The sequence below is a fragment of the Camellia sinensis genome, chromosome 12 (genome assembly GCF_055761805.1).
Source record: "Camellia sinensis isolate YWXY chromosome 12, ASM5576180v1, whole genome shotgun sequence".
NCBI lineage: Eukaryota > Viridiplantae > Streptophyta > Magnoliopsida > Ericales > Theaceae > Camellia > Camellia sinensis.
The window spans coordinates 32,234,387-32,251,762 of NC_138972.1; the positions used below are offsets into that span (position 1 = coordinate 32,234,387).

At 38.2% G+C, this 17,376-nt stretch overlaps 1 protein-coding gene across 1 annotated transcript in view; it reads right to left on the reverse strand.

Annotated features, from left to right (window-relative positions):
- LOC114313733 (3beta-hydroxysteroid-dehydrogenase/decarboxylase) overlaps positions 1-17,376 on the reverse strand; it is a 40,298-nt gene that overhangs the window by 15,343 nt on the left and 7,579 nt on the right. Inside the window, exons 4-7 of the mRNA XM_028260145.2 lie at positions 16,489-16,659; positions 8,516-8,641; positions 7,374-7,453; positions 116-314 (exon numbers count right to left, since the gene is read on the reverse strand). Of these exons, the coding sequence (XP_028115946.2) occupies positions 116-314; positions 7,374-7,453; positions 8,516-8,641; positions 16,489-16,659 (576 nt within the window). The remainder of the gene's footprint in view (positions 1-115; positions 315-7,373; positions 7,454-8,515; positions 8,642-16,488; positions 16,660-17,376) is intronic.

Genomic DNA, 17,376 nt, shown 5'->3' on the forward strand with positions numbered 1-17,376 from the left:
CAAAAGCAACCAAACTAGGATTAAATCATTCAGAGAAATCACTAGTATATTCTACAACTTCATGTTAGAAAAATTCAAAAGTAAATGTCACTCATTTCACGGTTTATGAAGAGACCTGCAATGGTACAATAGGAGTGTAGCCAAGTCTATCATTTGCTTTTGAACAATTAAATGTTCTGCTGCAAGAGAGAAGTCTGATTCTTGATGGTGTGAATTGTGGAACCTTCATACCGTATGGGGCTAATAGCCTATAAGTCCGCTCGACCAGATGCGCAATTGGCATAACAACATAGACTGGAATCTTAATTCTTGGCCTGCAAACTAAATGAAATTAGAAATAATAGGCATTGTAAATTACACATCATATGATCCCTGCCTCCATATGTAAGAAGAAATATGGAGAAGCAAAAGATGTAGGGCTTTTTGGATTGTATATCAACGCACACAACGAACATAACACAAAAGTTTGCATTCTTTTTCCACGAGAACAGATAAAGAATCCTATTTTCCTCTTTTGAAAACAGTGATTTCAGGGATAAACAACTTAATACAAGGAGGTTTATTATCTAAATCGTACGAGTTGGACCACGCCAAAAGCTCAATAAATAATAACCTGAACAACCAGATCACTAGGAAGCAGACAAAAAGATGTAAATTACACAAAATAGTAACTTGCCAAGTCACTGTAAGTTCCCATTGTAAGAATTCAGAATAACAATGTATATTCCATTGTTATGTGAAAAGCATCATCTCCTTTCTCCTATTCGATTTATAGATTTCAGTCAGTATGTTTGTATATGTGCATTAATTTTCAAATATTATACGATTCCATTGTATTAGATCTACGAAGGGAACCCTAGACCTATGAGTGAAAAAGAAAATACAATCAATAGGAATATTTACTCCACAAAATCTTTCTTAATATATACAATATATACACAATATATTCTCAAACCCTGCTCAAACTGAAGATGTTTTACCAGAAAACATTGAGAGTTTGACAAGAAGAAATTGAAACGGAACAGTGGTGTAAGTCTTGGTAAAGAAATCAGTCAGTTGTAGAGTCAAGGTGACAAAAGGGAGTGAAATAGAGCCAGACTGCAGATGCTGCCGAACAAATCCTCTACGCGCGGCTGTTTATCGGTTAGGTTTTCTGCAGAGTCAACTTCGTGCTCGGCAAGATGCTTTTCCCCCCTCTTCTCGGCCTCCTGATTGCCTTGTTGGTCATCAATGTGCTCCGTTTCAGTCGTATCAATGTGAGTCGTTTCTTCCACAGGAGTAGGCGGAGATGACTCAGTCACGGCAACAGGTGGAGGTTCAGATTAGTTGGTCTCAGCTCTCCTCTGGGCGGCCATCCTCTCAGCGTTTTTCCTCCTAGCCATTTGCGTGAGCGACTCCCCAGCTATGTTCTCAGGATATACGTCGAGAAGGTCCCCTAAGTCGGTAAAAATATCTTCAAAGGAGACGTCCACTCGGTCCGAAGTGGATGGAGGGTTGGGTGGATTAAGGCCGACTTCCTCAAAAGCCAAATTTAGAGCCTCGTCAACTTCCTCCCCGAGATTATCGGATCTGTCCAGGGTGGACTTCGGCTGCTTAGCGACTTCTTCGGCTATTTGTTCATCCGCCAGCTCTGAATCTGAAGCTTCCAGACCAATCTGCCTAAGGTTTTTGAAGTTCGGGAAAATAAGTGCTGTAAGCTGCTGTTTGCCCCTTGGAGTGGCCGAAAACGTAGAGTAAGTTGGCTCGTATCTCAAAAGTATGTGGGCCGCCCTCCCTTGTTTTTGGAGGTTTGGACGGCCAAAGAACTAGAGCGCGGTTTTGATTTGCGCAAGTACAGCGTCATCGGCCAAGACCAGAACTTTCTTCAAATCGTTGCCTACATAAATAAAACGGTAAGTGCATAGAATCTAAGCCGGATAAATATATAACAAATACACATGGAGGGCTATGCGGCCACCTGGTTCGCCTTTTTGTCTAGGCACGGGATCTAGGCAATCTTCGCCCTCGCCGAATTCCCAGTTGCCTCGGACAACGACCATGACATCGTCAACACGCTTGCCAAAGCTGGCAAACATAGTCACCAAATGATAGTCGGTGTCCTTGGCCCTGAGGAAGTAGCGCCCCTGTCGGCCAGAGGATTTGGCCAAGGCATAGCAATGCCGAATAGCGGGGATTCCAAGATTGAGCCTAAGCCGTCGGTTTAGTTCTACAATACCCATTATGATTCGGTAAATATTTATGTTAGGCTGAGAAGGGATTAGACCCCAGTGACGAAGAACAGCCCTCAAAAACAGGTGAAGGGGGAAACGAACTCTGTCGTCGACAATGGACAGAAGAGGAAAGATGATTGTACTCTCATCGGTCCTCTCCATGTCAATCACGCTCTCTGCCATGAGTGACAGATGGACGTCATCGAGAATGGAAATATGGCGTCGAAAACCAGAAACTCGATCCATAGAAAGAAGGGCTTTCAGATGTTTCGCCATCCTAGCGAGGATAGGAAGTACGCTAAACTAAAAAAAAACAAACAAACAAACAAACAAGGAAAGGGGAGTCGAAATGGAGAAGAGGAGAACTTACAAGAAGTAAGGAAGACAATGAGGAACGAGGACAAGTTGCAGTGGTCGTGAAATGAAGGAGGCAGACTGGCAGGCAACCAAGAAGCTTTGCGTATTCAAAAAACATACATTCGAAGGGACAACACGGTTTCAAATCGCATTAAATGAATGAAGTGTACGAAGGGATGGGAAATTATAATGATTCATAAAAAGCGTGAACGTTCTGACACTTGCGTTGGAATAAGGGAAGCCGCCATATTTTTTGACTCTCCAAGTTCAAAACCAAACATGCCGACTAACTGGCGTTAGTAGGATGTTTAGGGGACAATTGTGGGAGCCGAATAAATCTTTATGTATAAGAGCCAAATGAATTTGGGAAAAATCAGGATATAGGTTATATGGCTCCACCCAGGGGGATCATCAAGCTGAATAGATAAATCGGCCATAGAACCAGTTGAACAAGGAGCCAAGTAGGAATTGGCGTACGACAGAAGGGCCGAATGAGCAATCTTGCGATGGACTAAGAGTGGGCCCGACCCTAGGGCCCAGAGGCGAATATAAATAAAGGAACATCAACCAAAGAGAGGTATATGAGAACAGACTCAAGAAACTTAAGACGCAAGCAAAGAAGAGACATATACTAACTTGTCCGTCGGAGTGCTAATTTCGGCACCCCCGACCGGAGTGTTAATCCCATTTTCAGGTGGCATTCAGAGGATCATGAACGTTCTTCAAGATCCAAGAGTATTTCCAAACTCCTTCACCACAATGACACTTGGGAATTAACTGAGTTTCCTAAGGGAAAAAGACCTATGAGATGCAAATGGATGTATACTGTGAAACATAAGGTTCAATTGAGCGTTACAAGGCTTGACTAGTGGCAAAGGGCTTTACTCAAACTTATGAAGTAGACTATCAAGAGACATTTGCAACAATGGCTAAGATAAATGCAGTCAGAGTACTCTCTCTTGCAGCTAATCTGGATTGGTCATTTCATCAGTTTGATGTAAAAAATGTTTTCTTAAATGATAAACTAGAAGAAGAGGTGTATATGAAAATCCCTCCTGGCTTTGAGGACCATCAGACAAAGGGTAAAGTATACAGGCTTTGGAAGTCATTATATGGTCTTAAACAATCTCCAACGGCTTGGTTCGAGAGATTCACTCAGGCTATGCTCCAATACGGCTTCAAACAGGGTCAGGCTGATCACACTTTGTTTGTGAAGCATTCCTCACATAGTAAGATTACAACTCTCATTGTTTATGTCGATGACAAAGTGCTTACAGGAGATGATAGTAAGGAAATACCCCAGTTGAAGAAATATTTGGCAAGCGAGTTTGAAATAAAAGACTTGGGAAATCTGAAATATTTCCTAGATATTGAGATTACCAGGTCCAAGGATGGAATTTTCATCTGTCAGAGGAAATATGTTCTTGACTTGTTAAAAGAAACTGGGATGCTTAGGAATAAAGCTTGTGATACACCACTGGAGCCAAACCAGAAACTTAATGATGATAGTGGGGGAGCTATTGTTGATAGGGAGAGTTTTCAGAGACTAATGGGTAAACTCATTTACTTATCCCATTCTCGTCTTCGGGTAGAAGCTTATACAGATGCTAATTAGGCAGGATCAGTAACTAATAGAAAGTCCACATCTAGTTATTGTACCTTTGTTGGAGGTAATATGGTTACTTTGAGGAGCAAGAAACAGAATGTAATCACCCGGTCTAGTGCACAGGCTGAGTTTAGAGCCATAGCAAAAGGTATATGTGAACTCTTGTGGATCAAGTTGCCGCTAAGTGATCCGGGGATAAGTCATACTGATTCCATGCGACTGTACTATGATAATAAGACTACTATTAACTTAGTTCACAATCCAGTTCAGCATAACCGAACGAAACATGCGGAGATTGATCGCCACTTCATTAAGGAGAAACTCACCAGTGACACTATATGTACTCCTTTTGTTAAGTCAGCTGAACAACTAGCAAACATTTTGACCAAGAGAATTGAAAGCAAACCACTCCATGATGTGTTTGGCAAGCTGGGCATGAGAGATATCTTCGTACCAACTTAAGGGGGAGTGTTAGAATACTATCTTTGGTTATTGTGTATTAATTATTCTATTAGCTGTTATTTCCTTATTCTGTTATTTCTTTATTTGTGCCTCCAAGACTTTAATTGTATGCTACCTATTATCAATATAACGGGGATGATTGTCTAATTATTCCCTAAGTTTTTCTCTCTCTCAAACAAACATATGATTGCAGTAAACTTCTATTCTCCAAAGGAAGAGGAGGTAGAGGATTCAAAACTTGTATATACCATTCGATTCAACTATCAGATAAAGAGAAGGAACAAGAGTGTGCAATTTTTTATCAAGCAGGTAGCAGAGCCGCAAACTCCAAATCCAACATCTGGGTGTAGTCTACTAGCATTGGAGTTTGTTTGCCGGCCCATATACATGATACATTGTATAAGCTCCGGGAACATTGAAGCCTAAGCAACCTGTTACATAGGTGGCCAGCTCTTCCCAATTCCACCAGAGGCTGATATCAGCCCTACTGCCATATGTGGTTCAGGTTGGCAGGTACGAAGACAATGTATCATGTATACAGCAAAGGCATGAGTCTAAGGTCCATATCACCTCCTCTAAGCCTGGTTAAGGTGGAGTTGTCTTAGCAAGAAGACAGTTAAGCAAGACCTTACCGATACCATGACCTTAGCCTCAAATCTATAATCCTCCGGTGATCCCAAGCAATGGTGCCTAGGTCCTGCTCCATGACCTTACCGAGTGGATGAGTTAGCCAAAGGCCCATCTCAATGCTGGGAGAGCCAAGGGCTCATCCTCAGCAGCCCAATGAACACAAGCGAGCCAAGGGCCTGACTTCATTGCTATTGGGCGGTAGTTAGTAAGGTATGAAGGACCATAGGCTTGAGGTAGGCCATGGAGCTTCCTGTTGTTGGGGCTCTTCATACTTAGGGTTGGTTTGGAATGTTCTAAAAAAGTGTACTTTTTGACTTATTAGCTTATATGGGTTAGGTTTGGGTTGGATTTGATGCGATGTGTTAGAGAGGTGATGTGATTTAAATAAGATGATGTGACTTAAATAGGATAGTGACTTTTTGACTTTTTGTATTATTTAGGTTATGCCAAACTTGGCCTTAGACTCTTTATTGTGGTATGTATGCCCCCGCTTAGGCAAGGCATACATCCTCAATTAGTCCTATTAGAATGTGTGGTGCCTTGTAGGTCTACCATGTAAGTAAAGTATTGAACATGTGGGGCCCAAAGGGCTTGCCACAGGGTGTGGTCCACGTACTCAGGTTTCAGTAGCTGATGATCAGTTGGTAATTTCCAAATTTACTGGACATGAACTATTGTATTGTTTATGGGTCCTCTTATAGGTCAAGCTATTTGTTGGACATTAATTATTATGTACAGTGTAGCCTTTATTAAATCTAGAATGTTCTTAGTGGTTATTGCATTTTAATTCTGTCCACAACTCTATTCCTAATATACTCAATAGCAACATAAAATCAGGACCCAAATTAACTCTAATTGCCCAAACATGCTTAATGCAAAAGTCTATATCTCCTACTTTTTTCATGCTTTGTATCTTCTCCTTCCTCCTCTAATATTTGCAAACAGAATTTTTAAGTTAAATTTTAGTCAGTGTATAATTCCATTGATTCTTCAACCTTAGCCTACTCCCAAAGCTGAAATTCTTAAATTTAAAACCCTAAAATAGGCACCATCTACTAACTCCAGCAATCATCGTATTAATTCTGAAAACCAATCACTCCCCCTTTCTATATACAATTATTCAACCCTAGCACCATGGAAAAATCTAACCAGCCCTTAGTTGCAGCTCAGTGGAACTCCTCACAGCCACAAACATCATTTTCCTTGCCTACTTAACACCCCAAAATAGAGACTGACTAGTATTTCACAACAACTATTCATTAGATTCTGAAAAACAATCATTCAAGCACCAACCTTTCATGAATCACTCAACCCTAGCATCCTAACAAAATTCTAATCAGCCCCTACTTACAGTTTCCTCAATCCTGATAGGCTGATTTTGTTAACAGACCCAGAAATGCCCAAACAATATTTCTCCTTTTTCTACACCCGTACAAGCCCAGTCCTATATTTTCACAAAACTTTAGCCACATAAAACCAAACAAATAACACTACCTGCTTAACAAAATAATAATCAGCCCTGGGAAAACCCTTTTGCAGTATGATGTATCTATGCAGTTGGTCCTACATCAAAGGCTCAACATGTATATAACTTCATTAATCCTCCATGTAAGAAAACCAATGTCTGAATTTAAATCAATAGGTAAAAGCATTATTTTTACACAAGCACCATCAAATAGATTTGCGGGGAAATGCCAATTGCATCTAGGGTAAAACAAAAAAGAAAAGGAAAGGAAAAAAAAAGCACTTTGCTTGTATGATTTTCTAGCTAAATTTATTTTCCAATGTCCCAATACGTAGGGCATTCATATTTAAATCAACGTTACATATTTGTCTTACTTTGGCGTAAATCTAAAAGTTCAATAGCACATCTAGTGTTCAGCAGTTCATAAAACTGACAGCTGTCACAACTTAATGGAGGAGGTCATTGTTGCCAAAGTTGAACTCAATCTGACATGTCAGTTATAAGTTTTAAAAAATAATGACCCAACTTAGACAAAAAGCAGCTTTGGATAGTAAAATGTTTTGGAGAGGACACATTCAAGAGGTAAAAACCCAACTCAATACAATCATGATGGAAGGTATGGGGGGAAAAGAAAGTTGAGTACCTTTCATAACCAAGACCTTCAAGAACAAGTGAGACAAACTCCCAAAACTTGATTGGCTCCATATTAGTTATAAAATATGCCTGCAATTAAAGCACTCATTCAGAATTAGAAAATGCAATTACATTTCCTAGTACATATCAAACTTGACCACGCCATGTTTTGGCCTAGTTCCTAATAAAAAATATGTCCAATGGATGATCAGAATTCAGAAAAGAGGACCACTACCCCAAATATCTTGTATGTTATACATACAGCTTCACATGTAAACCACATTTGGAAAGCCACTTGAGAACCCGTGTCTTGTATGTCACAAGCAACTTTAGATTCCATGCCTCAAACATATGATGTATCTTCTGAATAGGTTAAATACCGATGTATGACTTGCAATATATACCACTTTCCAGTTAGAAGGTTAAACTCTTATATAAAATGTATTAATTTCATTACTTATCAGTTATCACATAAATGAGCAACTAGAATGGATTTATTTTATTGTTTGTTGGATTAAATGTAAATTATTCAATGGTCTGTAACCTACACTTTCTGATTGTTATAGCATACTGCATTTTCATTTATTGGAATGTGTGCCTAGTGAGGGTGAGCTATACATTTGACTGGAGGTTTATTATTTCTGAAGTTAAGAATAATTCTCTTCAAAAACAATTATGGACATGTTTCCCAATGCAAACCACCCGAAATTCGTTACTTTTGTCACTATAAGTCAAGATTTCATTAATAAGGGAAAATGGACCACATTTTCGAATTTAAAATAGTAATGGCCTTCGGACACATTTTTTGAGGTAAATCAAATTTTCGACAAGCTAAAAAAAATTTGCCAAGTAAATGGATTTTGCGAATGACAGAGATTAAACAGGAGTTTTTTTATTAAAAGATCAAAATTAAGTTAATTAGTTTCCACTGAATTAATACTTTAAAAATCGAGACGTGACATGGCTTTATCTTTGCTATTGCAACAACCAACAATCTTAAAATTGGATTGGGCTCATAGACACACCCCCTTGGTTCCTCTTCATTAATGTATTGCTTTAAAAATAGGAAGAACATTGGGCAGCTAAAAATGGGTTGACTCAACTAAATAATTTCCAACCCATAGCAAAACTTGAAAAGCATCCAAACATTACCTGCCCTGCAGCTCTCTCTGCAGCTATCCTCTCTGATGCAAGAGCTCTTTCAGCACATATATGGGCATGTGCCACATTCTCAACATAAGTGAAATCGTACATGTTTTTGCCATCACCAATAAGAAACTGCATAGAAATGGAACAAAAAAATATGAAAGTGAAATCAATTTCTTCTCTCTTTCATTCCTTTTATTCTCAGTAAGTAAAATATATATACCCATGTCACAACTGGGACTTGAATCCTACAACTCCCCCTTTGGAGGAGGTAAGGGTAGCAAACAACTCTTGGTAAAAAAAATGTTAGAATTTATAGAAGAGTGAAAAGGACAATACCAATATAAAGCAAGATCATGAAAAAAACAAATGGAACACAACTGTTTACAAAGCCTAAATTCCATATATTCAAGGATCCCCAAAAAGGGCATCATCAAGAAAATGCACCAGGTTTATAATCATAATCAGATGGATAATCAACTATTCAGCCAATCAAAATTTTACTATTGAACCAATCCACCTAAAGATTAAATGTGAGGTTCATCCTGTTTATTGAAAGACAATTCATTCAAAAGGAAATGTAATTTGGGTAATCTGCCATGTCAGTCAACAGGCCAGCCAAAGCAATCACACTGACAGCTAGCTGTCTTCTTGCAGCCATCACACTGACAGACACAAGCTGCAAGTAAGAATAATTAGATTCCCTCTGACAAAGAGACACAATTGGCAAGAAGATACTTGCTGAAGACACAAAAATGTATCAGCACACCTGTTTATCCTGCATGTGAAATCTTGCTTGAGAATGCTACATTATATCTTGATTTATTGCCCTTAGACATGACACACTTTGATATTATTCTTGGTATGGACCGGTTGTCTAAATATTATGTAATCATTGATTGTGCTTCTAAACGTGTAATATTCCGACCGCCGGGACAGGATGAGTTTTATTTTGAGGGGAGAGGTGTAGTTCCCCTACCATACCTAATTTCTGCCATGAAAGCACGAAAACTGATTAACAAGGGGTGTCAAGGATATTTGTGTAGTATTTTGAATGCTCAAACTTCAAATGCTATTTTAGATGATATTCCAATTGTGAAAAAATTTTCTGATGTGTTTACGGAAGAGTTACCTAGACAATTAATTGATAGAGAAATTGAATTTGCGATTGATGTGATGCCTAGTACTCAACCCATATCCAAAACTCTATACCAAATGTCAACTGTTGAAATGAAAGAACTGAAAGTACAATTGCTGGAATTACTTGATAAAAGGTTCATTCGACCAAGCACATCACCGTGGGGTGCACCTGTGTTGTTTGTGAAGAAGAAAGATGGGACACTCCGTCTATGCATTGATTATAGAGAACTCAACAACGTAACCATTAAAAATAAATATCATTTGCCTCGGATTGACAATTAGTTTGATCAGTTACAGGGGGCTCAGGTATTTTCAAAAATTGATCTGCGTTCAGGATACCATCAATTGAAAGTTAAGGCTGAAGACATAGAGAAGACTGCCTTCCAGACCAGGTATGGACATTATGAGTTTTTAGTCATGCCTTTCGGAGTTACCAATGCACCTATAGCCTTCATGGACTTAAAGAACCGAGCCTTTAAACCATTTTTTGATGAATTTGTTGTAGTTTTTATTGATGACATTTTGATATATTCAAAGAGTAGAGAAGAACATGAACAACACCTTAGAACAATTCTGCAAACACTCAGGGAGAAACAACTCTATGGGAAATTTAAGCAATGTGAATTATAGTTGAATGAAGTTACATTTTTGGGGCATGTTATTACTAGAGAAGGGATATCTATTGACCCATAGAAAATTAGGGTGGCCTACTGCGATTAACGTAACAGAAATTCGTAGTTTTATGGTTTTGGCAAGTTACTACCAAAGATTTGTCAGAGACTTCTCTAAAATTGATGTGCCATTGACACAATTTACTCGAAAGGGAGAACCATTTGTGTGGACAAATCAAAGGGAATCCGCATTCCAAAAACTGAAGACAAGATTGACTACAGCTCCAACCCTTACCTTACCATCAGGTATTGAAGGGTTTGTAATTTTCAGTGATGCATCTCATAGAGGTTTGGGTTGTATTTTCATGCAAAATGGCAAAGTGATTGCGTACGCATCCCGACAACTAAAACCACATGAAAAGAACTACCCAACACATGATTTGGAACTGGCTGCCGTAGTATTTGCATTGAAAATCTGAAGCCACTATTTATATGGGGCTAAGTGTGAAATGTATACGGACCACAGAAGCTTAAAATATTTCTTTACCTAGAAAAAACTTAATATGCAACAAAGACGTTGGCTTGAATTAATTAAAGATTATGACCTGCAAATCCACTATCATCCAGGTAAAGCTAATACAGTGGCTGATGCTTTGAACAAAAAAAGTACGGGAACCTTGGCATGTTTGCTGATAGACCGAAGGGAAATTTTGCAAGATCTAGACAAACTTGAAATAGAAGTTGTGTATCATGAGCAAGACAGTGTTTTGGCCGGAATGTCCGCACAACCGGTGATTATTGAAGAGATCAAACAGAAACAGAGAGATGATCAGTTTTTAAATAAACTGTGTGATGAGTTTGAAACTATGCCTAAACCAAGATTCTCCATTGAAGAACAAATATTGAAATTTCAGGGAAGACTTTGTGTACCTAATGATGCAGGATTGAAAAAAAGAATTTTAGAAGAGGCTCGCAAATAAATGTTTGCTATGCATCTGGGGAATACTAAAATGTACCAAGACTTGAAACAAATGTATTGGTGGCCCAATATGAAGAGGGAAATTGCATACTACAATTCTAAATGCCTTCAATGTCATTTATCAAAAAAAAAAAAATGCCTTCAATGTCAACAGGTAAAAGCTAAACTTCAAAAACCAGCAGGTTTGCTTCAATCTCTTCCCATTCTAGAATGGAAGTAAGAACATATAATCATGGACTTCATTGTTGGTCTACCTCGGACATTTAGAGGTATGAATGCTATTTGGGTTATTGTAGATAGATTGACGAAATCAGCTCATTTTCTTGCTGTGAAAACATCATTAAATGCCTATAGACTTGCCACTTTATATTGATGAGATCATTCGATTACATGGGGTTCCAGTATCTATTGTGTCGGATAGGGATCTTAAATTTGTTTCTAGATTTTGGCAAAGTTTGCAACAGGCAATGGGCACATAATTGAGATTCAGCACAACTTTTCATCCACAAACTGATGGGCCAACCGAGAGAACTATCTTGACATTGGAAGATATGCTTCGTATATGTGTCTTAGAATTTCAAGGCAGTTGGGAAACTTACTTACCAATGGCAGAGTTTGCTTATACGAACAGTTTCCACTCGAGTAACGGCATGGCACCTTATGAGGCATTGTACGGAAGAAAGTATAGGTCTCCGATTTGCTTGACCAAGGTTGGTGATAGAGCTTTGTATGGGTCTGAACTTGTACAAGAAACAACTGAAAAGATAAAGATCATCCAACAGAGGCTCAAGACTGCTTAGAGTCAACAAAAAAGTTATGTTGATCAGATGAGAGATTTGAAATATGAAGTGAGAGATCACGTGTTCATTCGAGTAACGCCAATGAAAGGGCAAACACGGTTTGGCAGAAAAGGAAAGTTAACTCCGCGTTGCATCGAGCCGTTTCAGATTCTAGAAAGACTTGGCCTTGTTACTTATCGTATTGCTTTACCGCCAGGAATGGAACAGATGCACAACATTTTCCATGTATCAATGCTCTGCGGATACCTTAGAGATCCATTCCATGTCACAAACTACCACCGAACAGCACTTGATGATGACATGATCTATGAAGAGAAGCCAATTTAGATTATTGATCGGCAAGTCAAGCAATTGAGAAACAAGCTCATTTCTATGGTGAAAGTTGAGTGGAAAGAACACTATGGGAAAGAAGCAACGTGGGAAAATGAAGATGAAATGAGACAATGCTACGCGAAATTGTTTCCAAATAAAGGTAACTCAAGTTTGTAGGACCAAACTTCCTAAGGGGGGAAGACTGTGACGACCCTGACCTTCGTATTATTTTTCCATAATATTTTATTGAGCATTATTGCATGATTATGTGTTTATTTGATACTTAATTGTTAGTTTGCGAATTATTTGTTTGAATGCCGACGTAGATTGCGAAATTGAAAGCCTAAACGAATTCAGAAACCAAAATTGATTAATTCAATAGGCTAGTTGGAATATTTAGAACCATATGGTAATTTTACGAGATGTTTGGGATGTTCTAAATAAGTGCACTTTTCTATTTCTTATTTATTTTTATTTTTATTTTTTATTTTTTAAATGTGTAGAAAAGTAGAGAAAGTGAGTAGAAAAGTAGAGAAGAGATGTTGATTGATGTGACCCAAATAAGTGTATGTATGCAAAAAAAGTGCACTTTTTTCGTACATGCCAAACAAGCACTTAATTAAATTTTCATTCAAATCAAAATAATTAGAATAATTAAGTATAATTGTTTAGACTTAAGCCCAATTGATTAGCCTTAAGCACAATTAATTAACTAAGCCTAATCCACCTATATATATATATGCTAATCATGCTTTAGACTTCATTCTCTACAATCTTTTGAGCTGAAAATTAAGAGTTAGAGAGAGAACTCAACATTTTAGAGAGAGAAGAAGAATTCAAGAGGATTAATTGGAAATTGAAGAGCTTAAGCTCAACTATGGCCCAAATCAAGCTCTAGGTATGATCTTTACCTATAATTCATGAAGATAATCCATATACGGAAATGAATTCACTAATTTGTAGGACCATTAGCATGTAATTGAAAGAAATGAGCTAGAAGCAACAAGAGTTTAGTGAATTCAAGTGACTTGTGTACATGCATGCATGATTCTTCATCCTTTGAACTTGGTTTTCTCAAATTCACACATGCATGGGACTTTCACATGTTAATTCTTAGAGTTCTTCATGTTTTTACACTCAACATTCCTTATATGCATGTTTTAGAAAGGAAAGAGTTGAGTTTGTTACATGCATGTCAAGAACATGATGTTTGAACCTTGTTTTGAAGAATTGAAAGAGCATTTGAGATCATGGTTCTATAATTTCCAACCATTCATGTTTTGTAATGAGTTCCTAAGCTTTTGAGACCAACCAAGCAAGTTTTGAACATGAAAGCATTGGTTTTGAACTTCAAACACAAATTTAGAAAGTCCAGAATTCGCCCAGTTCGCTCAAGCAAAGGAACCATGGCTCGAGCAAACATCGAAGCCATCCAGTATTTTTGCAAACTTTGGCCATTGGCTCGAGGGACCAAGTGTGCGCTCAAGCGAACCCACTTTTGTTCAGCACTTGGCTCGAGCGACCATCAAGCATTAAATTTGAGCATCCAGTACTTTTGCAGTCAGGCCACGCCGCTCAAGCAACCAAGTGTGCGCTCGAGCGAAGACCCTATTTTCAACAAGTTTTGACTAACGCTTATAAGTGCATATTTGCATCCTCATGCCTATTTAGGCATTCTTTTGCATCATTTGAACATCCTTAATCATGGAATAAGCTAGAAACAAGCGCAAGAGAATAAAATGAAGATACGTTACTTGTTTCAAACGTGTGTTCAATGTGTATTTGTGTTATGTGTTTTGTGTAGATGGTCAACCGAGGTCTATTGTCAATACCAGCCCATTGTGAGTAGTACTTTTGTAAAGATATGTTATTAAAGGTTTACCGCAAGATCGTTATTTTGAAATGCCATTTCGTTATGAATGAATGATTGTCTCTTTCAAAATGTAATGGTGGCATTTTTAATGTAGCCCTTGCCTGGGGGTACCAATACCATGGCCTATGTTATATGGCCCTCGCCCGGGAGGGACAATACAGTGGCCCTTCATTACAGAGATCTCTGATGTAGACCTATATGGTCCCTTCATTAGACCCATGTGGTCCCTTCGTGCACTAATGGATGTACCACCTATGATTATGATTTGCGAACTTTGATACAAGAAGTATTCAGTTATGATTTGCTTCGAACTCATGTGTTTTGATTTTGTACTATACTAGACATCATTCATTTAACCTCTTTATACTGGCATTACTAGCTGGGCTTTAACTCACTCTGTATATATATGTATGTAGGTGAGCAGCGAGACGTGCAACCTCAGCCCTAGTGAACTTGTGATACCAAGTTTTTTTTTTTTTTTTTGGGGGGGGGGGGGGGGATGCCTCACGCAAGAGGCTTTTGTCCTTTTTGTTTTGTTGGTCATGTTGACTGTGTTTTGTATTTAAACTTTCGAGTTTGTATAATAATGATCTTGTGAATGGTCTTGGCTGAGCACTATCTTTTGTAAATGATTGGATGCAAGTTATTAACTAAATGTGATGTCTGGATACGTCATGTATGCACAGCTCATTGGCCAAAATTTATTAGTCTACTTCCGCTTCTGGCCCCGTTCTTAGTTAAATATTTGTGTTGATTTTATCTTTGAGGCCGGGAATCTGGGATTACTAGCCGGTTACGATCTAAACCTATAGGGGCGGGTTTGGGTCATGACACCGTGAGACCTTATGTCGACTATCAAGCACCATATAGGCAATGGCAGGAAGATCTCCTGCTGGTTTGATAGTTAGTTGCCCATTGGTCCTATTGTTGTGTACAAGGGTGAACAGATTATATATGACCCTAGGTTAGGGAGAAAAGCTCGAGTTGCTGCCAAAATACAAGAAGGTAGGTGGCATGGCACTGGCCATGTGCAAGCTGGGTGGAGCTGATTGAGTTATAAAGAAAAATGTCTCCCAACCTTGTTCCCCATTCTGATTGAGAAGACACCATTGGTTGGATTTGGATGCATGACTGCCATGGAAGACTTATTGTTAGTGATGCTTGGCAGCTTTTAAGACCTCATAACCAAACTGTCTTGTGATTTGGATTCCATAGCATGTTCCTCGACATGCTTTTATCTTGTGGCTTGCAATATCAGAGCGTCTCGACACTTAAGATAAGCTGATGGAAAATTCAATCCATGAGATGTGTGTCCCGTAGGTAAACGTTGACAAACATGATCATCTGTTTCTTTATTGTTCTTTTACTGGAGGAATCTGGAATCAATTGTGCAAGAAATGCAACATCCAATGGCCTAGATTGAGATAAAAGGACTTGGTTGAGTGGGCAGCATCTCACCTTAAACATAAAATCCTGACAAAACTGCTACAGAGATGTTTATTTGATACCAGCGTTCATATAATCTCGTAGGACAGAAATACAAGGCTTTATCAAAATAACTATATATAGACTCCAAAACTATTGTAGAGAATATCAAGCTGAATGTTGACAGATCCTTACTGGTGTGCAAAGTGATCAACCAAACAAATGGTTGCAACAAGAATGGAAGCTTCCTAGTACTAACTTTGCTGACAGATAGGGTGGGCTTCTGTTGTCACCCTTCATTGGTTGGCACATTGTATGATGCTTCTCAAGAGTGGGCTTGTTGGTGCATGTCTCTCCTTGGCTCCCGTTAGCCTCTTTATTTTTGTTTGTTTGTTGCTTAGTAGTTTAAGCATGGAGTGAATTAAATCTATTCAGGTAGTAGGAATGTGCGTTTTGTTTGTTTAGCTTTGAGTTGTTGAGTTGTCCTGGGGTATGCCTTTTGTATAGTGTATATTTTCTGATCTCTCTTTTATAATCTTCAAAAATAAAAGTAGTTGGTTGTGTGTTGAAAGGAACTTCTAACATGAAAACTAGTTGGTTGTGTTTTACAAAATTGCCAATTTATGCAGCACAACTACTTGATATCTCACATTCCCCAAGTACAACATCGCAAAAATCTTATCATTTAGTGATCATTTAAAGGATTCATATAATTCAAAAATTTAGTTATTTGCTAACTCAACATAGAATGAACCATATGAATTTGTAGAACATTATAAAACCTATACATGAGACACTAAAAATGTGACAAGTTCCAGAGATGAAAAAAATTAAGTTACCTTCAATTTACCTGCCCTCGCAGCAGATACCAAAGATGGAACAAGTAATTTATCACCAGGACCAAAAATGCTGCTAGGGCGGATGCAACATGTCAGAAGCCCATTAATATCATTTGACTTGATAACCAGTGCCTCTCCTTCAGCTTTAGTTGCAGAATATGAATCATTGTGCTGCAGCAGTTGCAGACAAAATTAATTTTAGATATACATGTGATGTAGGACAAGTAGGACAGCCGTAAATCTAGGCTTTTGGAGCTGATTTTAATTGGATTTTATGGCTGACATTGCAATAAGAGTATAGGGTACAAGTAGGGTTAAACGGGTCAGAGTTTAACCATGAAAACTTAGATTTTGGCACTGTTTAGGGGGCTGTTTTAGGGACTGTGAACAGTGTTTTGGGCTGTTAAAAGTGCATAAAATAAAAAAAGGAAAGAAAGAGAAGAAGAAGATAGGTCTAGGCATCACACCTAGATTCCATAGCCATCACACCTAAGGCTAGGGTTGCATCACACAAACCCAAATAGGCTTCAAAGCTCTCAAAATTCTTTAAAATATCACCTCTATTGAATTAGAAGCATTACACGACTTTATATAGATTTTAGAAACCTCCTAAACCAACTAGAACCAAAAAAGAAAACTACCATAATATCTTAGACTTCCAAAACTAATTTAAGACCAAATAAGAAACATAAATAAAACTCAATTAAATAACTTGACCCCCCAAGCTGACTCATGGGTGACCCCTACAACCCATGACAACAATAATAAAAATTAACAAAATACCCCTGACATAAAAATTCTAGAAAACATAAAAATAATTATAAAATAAGACTGTAATAATACTAGAAACATTATTATATAAAATTCCTATCAGGATCTCTTTGGAAT